This window comes from Physcomitrium patens, chromosome 5 (assembly GCF_059467195.1).
Source record: "Physcomitrium patens ecotype Gransden chromosome 5, ASM5946719v1, whole genome shotgun sequence".
NCBI lineage: Eukaryota > Viridiplantae > Streptophyta > Bryopsida > Funariales > Funariaceae > Physcomitrium > Physcomitrium patens.
The window spans coordinates 5,545,817-5,562,205 of NC_143414.1; the positions used below are offsets into that span (position 1 = coordinate 5,545,817).

A 16,389-nucleotide genomic window follows, 5' to 3' on the forward strand; every position below is an offset into this window, starting at 1 on the left:
GTCGTGAATTCATATTGCCCACTAATCACATTTGCGATTCGTCGTAATTATGATTTTTTATTCCAGGAACTTGAAAGATCCAATATATCTGTGCCATCCAATGTCCACTAAAACAACGATTAAGATTTGCGCAATAGGAATTCGGACCAAAAAAATGTGTTTTCCACATTGACATCCGTCGGAAGAGTGATGTTACTGTAGACTAAATCATCGCAGACGGCGCTGCTCATCCTCACTCTGCACTATTGAGCGAGCCATCAAAGTCGTAGTATGCTATTCCTGTTAGCGCGTCCACAGCTTGCATAGTGATATCCCCTTACGGTTTATCACTGACTCGATCTGTTAGATCTACCTGCGGGAAAGGTGGATCGATCTGGTTCCGGCAACATGCAAACCGTCCGCGGCGTGATGATTGATGCGCACGTTGACTTCCGCAACCCCATGCCCAAGTCAATTTATGGGAGCAACATTTTGCAAGCTATTGTTGCAAAGAGCCAACTCGATGTGAGTCAGCGGCTGGGTTCTGGGCCCCAGCACCACCCTTATCGATCCAACACCATTGCCACTAAAGTGCTGACTGAGCGATGCTCGTGCGTGCTTTTCAATTGCGTTCCCGCCCAAACTGAACTACCGCTGCACATAAATAGTCACCTTCGGATGTGGATAATCTGTAAGCACCGCGGCTTAGAACCTTCGAAGTTGGGCTTGGAACCTGATCAGAAGTCGACAACGACATTATCAACATGGACAGACACACACGGCGAATGCTTCTCATGTTCGTGGTGACGGCCTTCGTGGCGATAACCTTAGCAGGTACTTCCGGAGATTACCCTCATTGGTCATTTACGATTTGCATTATTTCGTTTGGTAATCCAGATATCAGGCTCATTTCTCGAACTTTCACTCAACGTGTTGCTGGTCGCGGACCTCCGCAGCTGCACTCTCTCACGAGTAATTTCACACTAACCGCGCTGGAAGATTGGATTGAGAGCCTCATTCTGACATTGAATAGTTGAATTCAGGTCTGGGAGTTGCACATCCTAATTGCGAAAACGATTGCATTTGTCCCGACCAGACTGCGTGCACCAGCGTGGCAGCTGCAAGCAACTGTTGCTGGTCTAAATCCCGGAATAAATGCATCAAGGTGACGGGCAGCCTGGAGTCTGATCCCAACAACTGTGGAAGCTGCGGCAACAGGTGCAAGAGCACGGAGAAGTGCTGCGACGGGCAGTGCAAACCCCCAAGCTTTTTCGACCGAGACCGCTTGAACTGCGGCTCGTGCGGCAACAGGTGCTTTAGTTTTGAGTTGTGCTGTGGCACTTGTGTTTTAAACGACAACACGAACTGCGGCACGTGCGGCAACAGGTGCACAGGCGGGAAGACTTGCTGCAATGGCGTGTGCAAGGACCCCAAGACCGCTTTCGCAGCTGATAGCCACAACTGCGGCGGCTGTGGCATCCGATGCAAGCGCGGCCAGAGTTGTTGCGGTGGTGTCTGCAAGGATTCGAAAGTTTTGTCCACCGACAAAAAGAACTGTGGCAAGTGTGGCAACGTATGCCGGGGCTACGGGGCAGGTTGCTGTGGTGGCAAGTGCGTTAACATTCACACCGCCTACCGAAAGGATCCCAACAATTGCGGTTCGTGTGGCTCCAAATGCGACACCAGCAAAACATGCTGTGGTGGCCAGTGCATCGACAAGCTGAACTACAACCAGGACAGCAAAAACTGTGGCAGGTGTGGCAACGAGTGCAAGAGTCACGAGAAGTGCTGCGGCGGGCAGTGCAAACCTGCAAGCGCTTTCAACCGAGACCGCTTGAACTGCGGTCAATGCGGCAACAGGTGCTTTGATTTTGAGTTGTGCTGTCGCACTTGTGTTTTAAATGACAACACGAACTGCGGCAAGTGCGGCAACAAGTGCAGAGGCGGCAAGACTTGCTGCAATGGCGTGTGCAAGAATCCCAAGACTGATTTCGCATCTGATAGCCACAACTGCGGCACTTGTGGCAAAAAATGCTCGAAAGACCAAGTTTGCTGCGGGGGGAGGTGTCTGAGCAGATCGAGTTTCTCGACAGACAGCAACAATTGTGGCAGATGCGGCAACAAGTGCGTTGGTACTAAGAGCCAATGCTGCGGGGGAGTGTGCAAGGACCCCAAGACGGCCTTCTCAAGAGACCACCAGAACTGCGGATCATGTGGGTTTAAATGTTTCGATTATGAAAAGTGCTGCGGTAGCTGTATCTTGAAGGAGGATCCGTGTGTTTAATGCGGGGTCAAGTGCGACTAATCAAGTGCCTGCATAATCAGGCCGTGCAAGCACAGTGTATATTTATACGAATGGTAGTTCTATAAATTTCCACTGTGCAGACTGAATGTTGTAATGGACGCTTGAAAGTTGTAGGGGACATGAAAAATTGCATAGCCTGGGATAGAGGAGCACTTCTCTGTCCCCTTCGTTACTTTCTGAATCGTCGTCATGCAGGTCCGTTGAAGATACTGTAGAATGAGCTTGGATTTTCGTGTTAATCATCGTCAACTTCCTGACTGTGACATGCGCTCATGAATCCTTCAACATGGATCTTATAGTCTTCATCAGTGCTACAACATAAACAGCAGCTATTTGACATTATAGCATAATATGAAAGTGTTTCAACTTGGCTTTGCAATTAAATATCTTGACCAGCTAGTCATGTGGTGCAGGCACCATGCCATGGACAATTGTGCATTTAGCTTGGTGTGGTCTTTCTCTACTTCTACGAGCACAGTACCTGTCCATTACTACTGTATAGAGTACTAATCTATGAGATAAAATGTATATAAATAAAATTTGAAATTTCTATACATCTAGATTACCATTATCACCGGCTAATTATTCTCGTAATGTTTTTCGAACAATCCAAATAATACATATACAATCACTACTGTATTCTAATCCAATACGTATGTATGTATATAAATAGAATTGCACAATATATATTTTGTAAATTTTTTCAAATATCAATTTTCTTTTAAAAAAGAAATAGGTAGAGGTAACAAGCAACAATTTTTTATCTAATCAATTGCTATAAATGTTAAGTGTTAGATTAAGGTCAATTATGTACTTAATTATTGATAAGTTTTAATCAAAGAAAGTACAGATGAATTTTTATTATCTACCAATGCTATATTATTTGAATCCAAAATATTAATTAATAGATTATTCATTAATTTTTAACTTGTAAAGTAATAATATGAATTATAATTCAATAATATAATTAGATAAATTTATTATTTTAAAAAATTAATATCTTATTTTATTTCTCAAAATCAATTATGGATCTTAACATAATATACCATAATTTGACTTTTGTAATCCTATCTATTATCCACAAGATAACTTCATCATATGCAAAGTTTATTTAAAAATAACTTCTAGTTAATTTCTAAGTTATTTTCCATTTAATAGTAATTAGTCTCAAAGATGTATTTACATATAATGATAATTAAATTTTATTTTATCTAAACCTTAAATCTCTTCTTATAATCTAAAAAAATACATGAAATATTTTAAAATATCTATATTTAAAATCTTGATCTTTTTAAAATCCTAATTTCTATCAACTTTAAATCACAAATCTATGCATTTATGAACAATCTAAACAAAATCTTAAATAAGTTCTAAAAAATCTTAAGTAAATTCAATCAAATCCTAAAAAATCACTAAGTATATTCTATCAAATTTTCCTCAAACTTCTAAAAAAATTCAAGTAAATTCTAAATAATTTTTAATAAATCTTTAAAAAATAATAATTAATTTAAACTAAATCCTAAGTAAATTTTCACAAATCTAAACAAATACTATTTAAAAACTAATCAAATCTTTATTAAATCCTAATTAAATCTTAACAAATCATAATAAATTTTAATAAATTTTAACCAAAAAATATAAAATTATATAATTTTTGAATCCATGAATTTTTTTTGTTAACTTAAAGAAATCCTAATTATTAAATTTTGGTTAAATTTTATTTAAGTTTGGTTAGAATATTAATAAGATTTATTAGGATTTAATTAGGATTGGTTAAAATTTGGTTAGATTTATTGGAATTTCTTTAGGATTTCATAAAGTATATCTTAAGTTTCTTTAAAATTAATAAGGTATATTTGAAATATTTTTTTCATGGACATACATAAATATGTAGAAATTATAAATATATATAAAAAAATTAGAATGTAATGTTCATTAAACCTTTTCATTTTTTTATAAGAAATAATTGTTTAATTCTTTATTTTATTTTGATAGATGTTGTCAATAAAAAAATATAAATCTTCTTTATTATATTTGTAAGATTCTTTGATGGCTTCTAAATATATTTATTAATATCATATTTGTACAAATGTACAAGATATTCCAATCTATTTTGGTGTTGTTTTAAGTCTAAGATTTCTTTGACTTCAAATGCTTGATTATTATCTACTTCTATAGAAAGAAGTAGCATTTGTCTTCTTTTCAGCAAATCTATTAATTTATATGACTTAAAAAGGATACATAAAACACATGATGGATCTACAAGAACTTTAATAGATATAATTGGTATACAACTAAATTGATCTATTCATAAATAAAAAATAGTTTTACACTATAATTATTTTAATTTTTAAGTACAAATTGTCTTAATATTACAAAAAATTAATTATACCTTGTTGTCTATAAGAAATTGAGGTTCTTTCTTTGAGGAGACATATGTATTGATATTTTGTTGTTTCAATCTTCTTTTAATAGAGCCTTTATTTTTGTATATAGCATTAATAAATAATTTGTTAAATCTTTAGTTACAAGATTATAAACTTTTGAATAGTTAAAAGTATCAAGTAATAGATCTGTCATGGAGATATATTTTTATCTTAATAGTTACTTATATGATTAGATAGAAGTAGGTAAATAAAAATTAATTTCATAAAGTCTTCTAGAAAAGCTTCTTAGAAGCTTCATAGACATAGTTTTGATTTTAGATGAATTTATAGGATAGAAACTTTGTCAACAAGTTAACCACGTGTTGGTAGCTTGTGGGACAAATTAACTCGGTGTAATAGCTTGTGGAACAAGCTAACTATGTGGTGTATACATAGATAATTATCCTTGCAAGTTAAGACATGTGGCTTGAAAAGTCAACACATTTTGGAGGTCCTATCAGACATCGCCATATAGCTCTTAATTAAGAATATATATAAAGGCAAGCATAAAGCCTTCTTTACTCTTATCAACACTATTTTAGTCTTTAATTTTAATTCAAGACTTTCTAGTCTTTTTGTCTTTAACAATAGACATTCTAGTTTAAAACTATATCATCTTTGAAGGATTTTCTAATCTTTTTGAGTGACAAAAGAGTGTATTGACATTTTAGTTCTTTGAAGTTCATATCCTTGATAGTTTGATAAGAGTACTGATATATTGTTTTTGTCTTGTTTTAGAAGTGAGTAAATTATCTTAATTCTATTGTTGTATTTTGAAGATTATGGACTATCGACCTTTAAACAAAAAATCTTATTTTTTAATATTGATCTTTTCCTTAAAGAAAGTGGATTATCCTTCTTTGTAGAAATTTTTATTAGAGGTTTTGGATTACCCTCCTCTTATTTAACTTTTTGAATTTGTTTGAGTTGTCTACAATATGAAAGATTATAGATGCTACTCCTAGCGGAAGTGATAATAGATTTGCAACTATTGTGGATCTTTATGAGCTTATTAACACTCTTAGGGCCGAAATTTTATACATCACCAATATCAACCATGGAAGCACTATTTCTATACATATAGAAGAAGTCCAAAGTCTACAAGAAGAAGTTGTGTAGTTGAAGGAAATAAGTGAATCAGCCTCAGAACCAAATTCAGAGGGTCTTGCTTCTATAAGCCGAAGAGAAATAAGAATTAGTATGCTTGAGAAGTTTGATGGAATAAGATCAAAATTTTAAGGATTTTACAATAAATTAAGCTCTACTTAAGATTACACCTTTTCTAATACGTAGCTGGATTTACTCAAGTCAGCTTTTTAGATGCATTTCTATCTAGAAGTGCTCTTTTTTTATTTGTATCTTTAATGAAAAATGATTCACAATTTCTTTTTAATTTAAATTCATTTTTAGGAGTATTTACGGCTACATTTGAAGAAAGTGATCAAGAATGAGTAGCAACAACTAAACTCTTATTTTTATAAAAAAGATCATAATCTGTCACTACATATGTTGTTGAATTCCAAAACCTTGCTTGTGGTATGGTGAAGAATGACAAAGTACTTATCAATCAATTTTGATATGTATTGAAGGTTAGCATCAAAGATTTGTTATTAAGAATGCCAAAAGTAAAATCTTTAGAACAATTTTTTTCTCAAGCCATTGCATGTAATAATCGATTATTTGAAAGGCGTCAAGAACAAAGACTTAGTTGAAGAGGAATAAGTTAAATAATGATAATATCTTCTAAGTTTTCAAAAACATTTTCATCAAGACTGAAGCTAATGTAAATTGATATGATACGTCTTAATCCTCTCATAGAGTAGGAAAAGATTCAACATTTTCAAGAGGGTTTGTGTTTACATTATGGAGAAGCTAAACACACTGCTCAACATTATCCAAAGAAGTAATGCAATTACAAAATGAGTAGCACAATTACCAAAGATTATAATGTGTCGAAAAAGGAGTTTCTTTAGATACAATAGGAACCGTGTGGCTAAAATCATGTGCAACATCTACTAAAGGTTCTATTCTTTTTTAAATCCCTCACCTTGTTTTACAATAGATGCATGTTTAATACTTAAAAATCACAAAGTCTTTATCTTATTAGATTCAAGAGCCTCAGCGTGTTTTATAGACAAAGTTTTTGTCAAAAATTCAAAAATATTTTTAGTCAAGAAAACTAAATCCATACATGTAGAAGTCAGAGATGGTCATTCATTGACTTTTGGAAAAGTTATCTATGAGACTATTCCTTAAGATGTAAAAATTAAAGATGATAATAGCATAGTAGTATTTAATGTAATAAGATCTCCTTCCAATCTAATTATTTTAAGATTATCATGGCTAGAAAAATAAAATCTTTAAATAAATTGGATTTCTTCTAATCTTAATTTTTTTGGTAGTATAATCTAAGATCGAGTTAGTGAAGTAGAAGTACATAAGTCTAGTACATCCAAACTTTTACTAGTAGGTGCGAGAACTTTCATACATACTGCAAAAAAAAAATCGTCTTTTGCTATTTATGCTATGCCCATTTCTAATGATAAAAAAATATCAAGTAATATTCCTAGTTAATATCAAGAATTTCTAGATATTTTTGAAAAGAAAAATATAGATATTCTTTTAGAGCATCGACTTTATGATTGTTCAATTGATTTGCAAGAAAGAGCTCAACTACCATTTTGACTAATCTATAGCTTATTGCAAAATGAGTTGGCTGCATTAAAAGAGAATATTGATGAACACTTGGCAAGAAATTTCATATGCCATTCTAAATGTGTAGTTGATGCTCTTATCTTATTTTTGAAGAAGAAAGACAGATCTTTGTGAATGTATGTGGATTATCAAGGATTCAATAAGATCACCATCAAAAATAGGTATCCTTTGCCTTTAATTTTAGAACTTCTTGACTAACTCAATCAAGCAAAGATCTATACCAAAATAAATCTACGAGGAGCATATAACTTAATTTGTATGAAAAAAAGAGATGAATGGAAGACTACTTTTTAAACTAGGTATAGACATTTTGAATATAATATCATGCCTTTTGGACTTACAAATATACTGGCTACTTTTTAACATCTTATGAATGATGTTTTTTTGTGAATTTTTGGATGATGTTATTGTTTTCTATTTAGAAAACATTCTAATCTATTCTAACAATATAAAAGAACATAAACTTTATGTTGGTCACATGTTACAAAAATTTAGAGATGCAGGATTATATGCCAAATTAAAAAAATGTGTATACCATACTATTCAATTTGACTTTTTAGAGTATATGATTTGTAATAAAGGTCTTATGATAGATCCCAAGAAGGTCCAAACTATCATAGATTAGAAGATTTCAAGAACAATATGAGATGTATAATGCTTTTTAGACTTTATTAATTACTATCAAATTTTCGATAATTTTTTTTATAAAGTTACAGTTTCACTTACACATTTGACTTGTAAAGACAAACTTAAGTGGAATAAAGAAGTAAAAGCATTATTTGATGCTTTAAAGAAGGAATTTATTTTTGCACTAATCTTGTATTGTATTGACTTCTCTAAGGTATTTTTTGTGGAAACAAATGCATTAGACTTTGCTATTGGTGCTATGTTATCATAAATGGAAATAAATGACAAGCTCTACTTTATAGCTTTCTATTCAAAGAATTTTTTAGTATCCAAGATTAATTATAAGATTCATGAAAAAGAATTCCTTTTAATTATATATTCATTTCAAGGATGGCATCATTATCTAGAAGGTACTTTCAATCCAGTCATCATATGTACGGATCATAAGAATCTCAAGTTCTTGATGTCATCATGTGTTTTGAATTGTCATCAAGCTTGTTGGAGCATATCTTTATCTAGATTCAATTTCAAGATCACTTATTGACAAAAAAAACAATAAGGATTATCAAATGTCTTTTTAAGATGTTCTTATCTTGTACCAAAAGAAAGAGATGCATCTTTACATTAACAAAGAATGATTTTCTTGAAGTCTAAGCTTCATAATCTTTCAGCAATAAAATTAACATTGATTGTTGATTCAACCTTTGTCAAGCAAATTCAATCAAGTATGTCCTCTCATCATCTTGTTCATAATATCAAATATACTTTTTTTAAGTCATACACTTCAAAGTTTGACTTGAAGAACAACCTATTATATTTTGAAGATTGCCTATATATTCCAAAAAACAAGATACATTTATGTGTCATTCCAGCTCATCATGATTTTTCAGCGGCAAGACATTTTGAGTACAACTAGACTTTAGAACTAATATCAAGACATTTTTGGTGGCGTCAAATATAGAAGGCAGTTAAAGACTTTGTACAATCATGCAATACATGTTTAAGATTCAAAACTCCTTGCCATCAATCTTATGTACTGTTAGGGACCATATACAAGATAAGAATACAAGACAAAGAAATATAGTTAGCTTGACATTAAAATGATAACTAGATACAAAGCAAGAAGGTCTTAGCTTGACCACAAGAAGTGAGTTGTTGAGACTGAGGATCCCCTCAGCTACGACTCCTATATATGTTAGTTCCTAAGAAGCTTCTTGAGAAGTTTCTATGAGGCTTGGAATCAAAACAAGCTTGAGATCCTTCTTTGGCAACTTCTTAAATCATCTAATACTTTCTAGAATCTTCTAAGATTTCTTATGATCTTCTAAAACTTTCTTAGAATCTATTGGAACCTTTTAGAATCTTTAAGAATCTTTTAAGATCTACAAGAACCTCCTTAGAACCTTTTATAATTTTCTTGAATTTTTCCAAACCTTCTTCAATTGTATGTCTATGACATCACCCCTTCTTCTAGCTTTTAGGTCTCCAAAAAGTAATATTGGTGGCAGTCACTATATGTGCAAGAAGTTGAAGATCTGTCGCATGGTGTCCGCTATATATTTCACTTATTTTTAATAAGATAAATGATTCATAGGCCCCTATAGCCATCGATAGTATCCCAAGTCTTTTATTTATGATCAACAATGAATTTTGATATCTTTGTTATGGAATTGTCCTGCATATATTCATTCTCGATATCTTTCATAGGTAGGTTCTACCTCAAATATAATGAATAGCAACATATTACTAGATATTCTTCAATATCTTTGTGATTCAAGTAGCTTTTCATCTTGGGGTCGTCTTCTCAAATTACTTAGTTGAGATGGTATGACCAATAGAATGTCTATCTCTTAACTATCTATATCACATAAAATAGATAAGATCAAAAGAATATAAATAAACTATGCTCATAAATTCAAACTACTGATTTATATTATTTTTACATTTGAAAAAATTGCTTCTTTAGAGTCTACTTCATCTCCTTCTTTATGAAGCCAAGAACAAAGAATCTTCTTAATAAAGCCATCGTACCAAGCTATTATTCTTTATTTTGTAGCTTTTGCTCTGGATGGATGTCGTTGATGGAACTTTTGAACCTTCATTTATATATTTATAAGATTTTTCGCTAGTTTCTATATGCAATCATTGATATCATATCCACACCAATGGACAAGATATTCAAGCCTTCCATGTCTTATCCTTGAATCTAATATCTTTTCTATTTCAAATTCAACATGATCATTGATTTCAATCATAGGAGATGGTGGTTGTCTTCAATCTCATATGTTCAATTCTTTATATCTTTTCAAAAGTGAAACATAAAAGATTAGATAAATTTTCATGGACTAAGGTAATTTTAAGTGATAAGTAATGTTATTGATTTGTTTTTGAATCACAAATGGTTCTAACCTTGAGTAGTCTAACTTATCACATGGCTTATTGATTTTTATATTGTCCTGAAGAAGCCACACTTTGTCAACAACTTGGAATGGAGGATGTTCCTTTTTCAATTCATCTATTGTCAAGGTAGAGAGAATTTTCTTCAAGAAAACGTTGGATTTTTTGTTTTCACTAATTTTTCAATCAAGCTTCAAAATAAAGAAAGTCCTAAATTTACATATAATTTTTTTTTGAGAAATTACTCCAAATATAAAAGCCTCAAGTAACCAATAACATCCAAAATATCATAAAATTCTCTAAAACCTTGTATATCCTTATGTGGAAAATTTTCCAAACTTCAACACCTCATATCTCTTAATCTGATTGTCTAAAAAAATTCAAATTTTACGTGAGGTATTGGTGTATTTTCATTAACTTCTACAATAAATTTCAATTGCAAATTTTTTGCAGATCTTGAGATATCTTGAAAATCCTAACAGTCACTTTAAATCCTTGTCTTTATATACCTACATAAAATTTTCTTCATATCTCACAAAATATAAGTTTAACTCCCTATAATTCTTTTACATGAAATTTAAAAGCAACAAATCTTTCATAAAAAATATAGGCCTTAAAATCGCCATTCCAGCCATACCTTTTGATCTTCAAAAGCTACCATAAAACTCCTCATATCCTCAAAAGAGTAATAGTAAGTCTTAAATTAATACCTTAACTTCAAATGTCTATATCTTCTTCACTCTAATTCTAAAGCCTCTAATTTTTGTATACAAATTATAGTTCAAATCCTAAAATATTATAATCTTAATTTCTAATTTCTAAATGCCTTCTTTGAAGTTGCCAAAATCCTTGTTAAGATCACGGGCAGTCTCCTCACAGTCCAATAGATGTGATATTCAAATAATAGAGATGAAGTTCTCCATTCGTTGCCTTCATCCAACCATGCCATGCTTTCATCTCTTTTAATTAGCCTCCTATTAGTATTGATTTTCATCCTTAGGCTTCCACCTTCTCTCAAGGCTTCATACTAAATATTTAGGTCCTATATTTTTTTTAATGCCAAAATCAAAATAAGTAAAAAAAATAAAGTAAAGTTTCTTATACAAACTCATTTTAATTTAATCTACTAACCATTCTAATATACATCTAGATTTATTAACATATAATATATTTTAATTAATTTTTACATACTATAAGTATTTATAATATGACATTGCCATTAGCTTATAACATTATTGAGCTCCTTCTAGGTGAATATTTATTATTGCTTGAAGTTTGGCCATTTTCCTAGCAAATTCTTCTGCTATTGGATTTGATAACTTCGAAGGCTGTATCATATCTAACTTTGGATGATGATTGTAGTTTGAATAGAGTGGCTTTTTTTGCGTAGATGCAAGGATTGTGTTGTTATATACAAACTTTACCAATAACAAGTAGGAAGTACAATCTTATTAATAGTTAATGGTGCAACTCAAATATTGCTCAAGAATTTAGTTGATCCTATCTATTTGGCAATTAATTTGAGGATGTAAGACAAAAGAAAGATTTATTTAAATCTTAAGAATCTTAAAGAGTGCCTTTCAAAACCTTAATACAAATTGTGACTCATGATCCAATGTAATATCATCTGTCAATCCGTGGTATTGATAGACATTGTCAATAAAGAATCTTGTTATCTCCTCAGCAGTAATAGACTTCTTTTAAGGTATAAAATATACCATCTTATTCAATCAATTGAAAATTACAAATATAGTATCAAATAAACTTGATGGTAGAAGATTTGTAATAAAATCCATGGAGATAGATAATCATGGTTGCCTTGAAATAGGAAGGGGTTGAAGAAGTCCATTTGGCCAATGTCAAGGATATTTTGATCTTGAATAAGTATCACATAATAGTACAATTTACTAAACATCCTTCCACATTTTACGCCACTAAAAGTTTCTAAACAAAATTTCCAAGGTCTTGTTGAATCCAAAATGTCTAGCTGCAAAGAAATCATGGTATGTTTGAAAAACATGCAGGCAAGTCGGTTCTTTAAGAATGAACTAATGTTCTTCAAAGAACAAGACATTATCTTCATACTTGAATTTAGAAGACTCTTTAGGAAGGTTGTTAGAAAGATGCTTGATATTAAAAATAAGAAGGTCCTTTTTTGAGGCATTACAAATATGATCAAGGAATGATAAATCCAAAGGCATTGATACATTGCTTACTTGAAGATAAAATTGCTCAAGCTTTATCAATGTTGTTTATTGTTGATCATATGCTACCTCGCTTCCTTTTGATTCAAGGTAGAAGCATCTTGATAATACTTTTGATAATCCTTATTGGCTCTCAAATCAATATATGATGCAAAAGTCAAATTGTGATAAAGATATATTTCAATGCACTTGGCGACACTTTCAAACTTGAGCTGACATGAATTATTGAAGATTCTTACAATCTGTATATATAGTGACCTGATGAGAGGTGCCTTCATGAAAGTGGCACCATTTTTGGAATTAATTTGAAATAGATAGTAACTCTTTATTGTGGATTTCATAATTGATTTATACCATTAAGAATTTTTTAAAATAAAATACAATTGGATGAAGTTTGCCATCTTCTCCAAATTGCGACAAGATTACTTACAATATAAAATCTGAGGCATTAGTGTCATATTGTAAATACTTATAATATATAAAAATTAATTAAAACGTATTATAGGTTATGCTGATAATTATAATTTTGAGTGTAATAAAGAAGGGAAGATGGATTATTATCATTTATTTTGAATAAAACCGATGCTTGGAGAGCTTGAAGCTATGATTTTAGCTCTGATTGTTTATGACTCTGAGAAAAAAATCATGTCTAGGAGACTTTTTGATAGGAAGAAATGGATTATTGATATCAACCAAAAATAGATATTGAGAGTTTCAAATAATATGGAAGATATGTAAATAGAGGTTTCTAATGGTACTTTAGACCACCAATATAATACATAGAAGAAATTTGATTGAAGATAATTTGAATCATATATAGTTGCAACCATGCAACACAATGAAATATATGTATTTTGTGAGTTGGATGGTGCAATGTTAAAGATATCTATAGCTGAAAAGTGATTTTGGCATTTAAAAAAAGAGATGGCATATTTATTCCAAGTAATCTTTCAAATTTTGAAACACTATATCTAGACCAAGAAGAAGATGCAAAAAGAAATAAAGATGAAGAAAATAGAGATGGAAGATTGGCACATAACAGAAGATGTGCAGGTTTCGAGGGAGTGGATGTCATATTGTAAATGCTTATAGTATGTAAAAATTCGTTAAAATATATTATATATTAATAAATCTAGATGTGTATTAGAATGGTTAATAGATTAAATTAAAAGAAGTTGGTATAAAAAACTCTACTTTGTTTTTTTTACTTGTTTTGATTTTAGCATTAAAAAAAATATAGAACCTAAATATTTAGTATGAAGCCTTGGGAGAATGTGGAAGCCTAAGGATAAAAATCTATACTAATAGGAGGCTAATTGGAAGAGATGAAAGTAAGGCATGGTCGGATGAAGGTAAGCAATAGATAACTTCATCCCTATTGGTCGAATATCATATCCAATGGACTTTGAAGAGGTTGCTTGTAACATTAACAAGCATTTTGGCAACTTCAAAGAAGGAATTTGGGAATTAAAAGCTAGGATTATAAAGTTTAGGATTTAAGCTACAATTTGTATACAAAAATTAGATGATTTGAAATAAGAATGAAGAAGATATAGCCGTTTGAAGTTAAGGTATTATTTTAAGACATACTGTTATTCTTTTGAGGATATGAGGAGTTTTATAATAGCTTTTGAAGATCAAAAGTTGTATTTGGAATGGCGATTTTAAAACCTACATCTTTTATAAAAGTTTTGCTACTTTTAGATTTTATATGAAGGATTTATAAAGAGTTGAAGTCGGCACTTCCAAATCAAAGGTAGTAAGTAAGTGGTTTTGTTTAGAGTAATAGTTGGAGCCATAATTTGAGCTTTCGAACGAATTTTTAGCTCAAACATTTTAGAGAATGTAATATTTTGTGTTAAAAGGCTATTCATATAAATTTTGTGGCATTAGAGCTTATATTTTGTGAGATATGAAGAAAATTGCATGGAGGTATATAAAGACAAGGGTTTAAAGTAATTATTAGGATTTTCAAGATATCTCAAGATCCACAACAAATTTGCAATTGAAATTTATTGTAGAAGTTAATAAAATACATTAATGCATCATGTAAAAGTTGAATATGTTTGGATGGTCGGATTAAGAGATATGAGGTGTTGAAGTTTGGAAAAATTTTCATATAAGGATATACAAGGTTTCAGAGGATTTTATCATATTTTGGATGTTGTTGGTTACTTGAGGCTTTTATATTTGGTGTAATTGCTCAAAAAGGGAAATTTTATATACAAACTTAGACTTTCTTATTTCAAGACTTCATTGAGTAATTAGTGATAGTCAAGAACCCACTTCTTTTTTGAGGCAAATTCTCTCTACCCCGACATTGGTCTTTATAAAATAAGATTTGTTGAAATCTGGATATATCAAAATTGGAGCTATTGTGAAAGCATCTTTTAAGCTTTGGAACCTCAGTCCAGCTTGCCTTTGCATATCAACCCCATAAGTAAAACAGTGATCTTGGAGTAACTTTCAACAAAAACCTTGTTGAAGTTTGTAAATCTAAGAAAGCATTGGACATCACATACAATTTTTATCTTTGTCCCATGAATGATTGCTTATACTTTCTTTGGATCCATAAAAAGACCTTTGTTGAAAATGATATATCCAACAAATTTGACTTGAGAAGCATGAAATATACACTTTTCTAGTTTTACATATAGCTTAGCATTTTATAGCTTTTCCAATATAAGGCGAACATATTTTTTGCAATCCTTCAGATTCTTATAAAAGATTAGAATATCATCTAAATAAATCATAATAAAGTTATCGAGATGCTTACAAAATATATCTTTTATTAAGTATTGGAATATGATTGGTGCATTGGTAAGTCCAAAAGGCATGACATTGTATTCAAAATGTCTATACCTAATGCGAAATGTTATCTGCCATTCATCTCCATCCTTAATGCATACCAAATTATATGTGCCTTATAGATCAATCTTTCTAAAGATGTTTGCTTGGCATAGTTGATCAAGAAGTCTAAATATTAATGGCAATGGATATTGATTCTTTACCATGATTTTATTAAAATTGCGATAATCAACACACATCTATAAAGATCTATCTTACTTCTTTACAAATAATATCAGAGCACCAACTGGTGATTTGAAATATCATTAAAATTCTTAGCTATATTTTTTTCAATATACTCTTTTATAGTCGCAAGTTCATTCTAGAATAAATTATAGATGGATCCAAATGATGTTGTATTGTAATACAATTATATGATAAAAATATAACTAAAAAATAATATTTTAATTAATATTCAATTATATTAGTTCAATAAGAATTCAAAATATTTTAATAAGACTTTTATAAAGGCTCTTAGTCTATTTTTTTGTTTAATAGCAAATAGATAAAAGTTAGTGAGTATTTGTACCTTCTAGGATATAGAAACTCTTTTACTTCTTTAGAAAGGCCATAAATTAAAAAAATCAAAATAAAAGAGATAAATAGTTAATATAGTTGATACTAGACTCAAGCTAAAGATAGGATTGGGCTAAAAAATCCTTAGGATATGTTAGATTGATACCCATGGATTGATTATTTGTGAGATAGGTTCAAAATCAGACCTTTGATTACTAAAACGACCACCTAGGGAAAATTAGGGATTCATTTGAAGATCAGAGATTAGAATTCGAGAGCTAGCTTGAAGTTCTTTTCATAGATATAAGGATGATTTTTGTAGGATTTTTGAAGACTGGGCAATGATTGTTCAAAGTCAAGGTTTATATTAGTG

At 31.0% G+C, this 16,389-nt stretch overlaps 1 protein-coding gene across 1 annotated transcript; it reads left to right on the top strand.

Moving 5' to 3' along the window:
• The first annotated feature begins 682 nt into the window (after positions 1–682).
• On the top strand, positions 683–2,683 carry LOC112283023 (uncharacterized). Its single transcript, XM_024521326.3, has 2 exons — positions 683–813; positions 1,023–2,683. The coding sequence occupies exons 1-2, from the start codon at positions 744–746 to the stop codon at positions 2,261–2,263; spliced, it is 1,311 nt and encodes a 436-aa protein (XP_024377094.1). The 5' UTR covers positions 683–743; the 3' UTR covers positions 2,264–2,683.
• Positions 2,684–16,389: the final 13,706 nt, after the last annotated feature.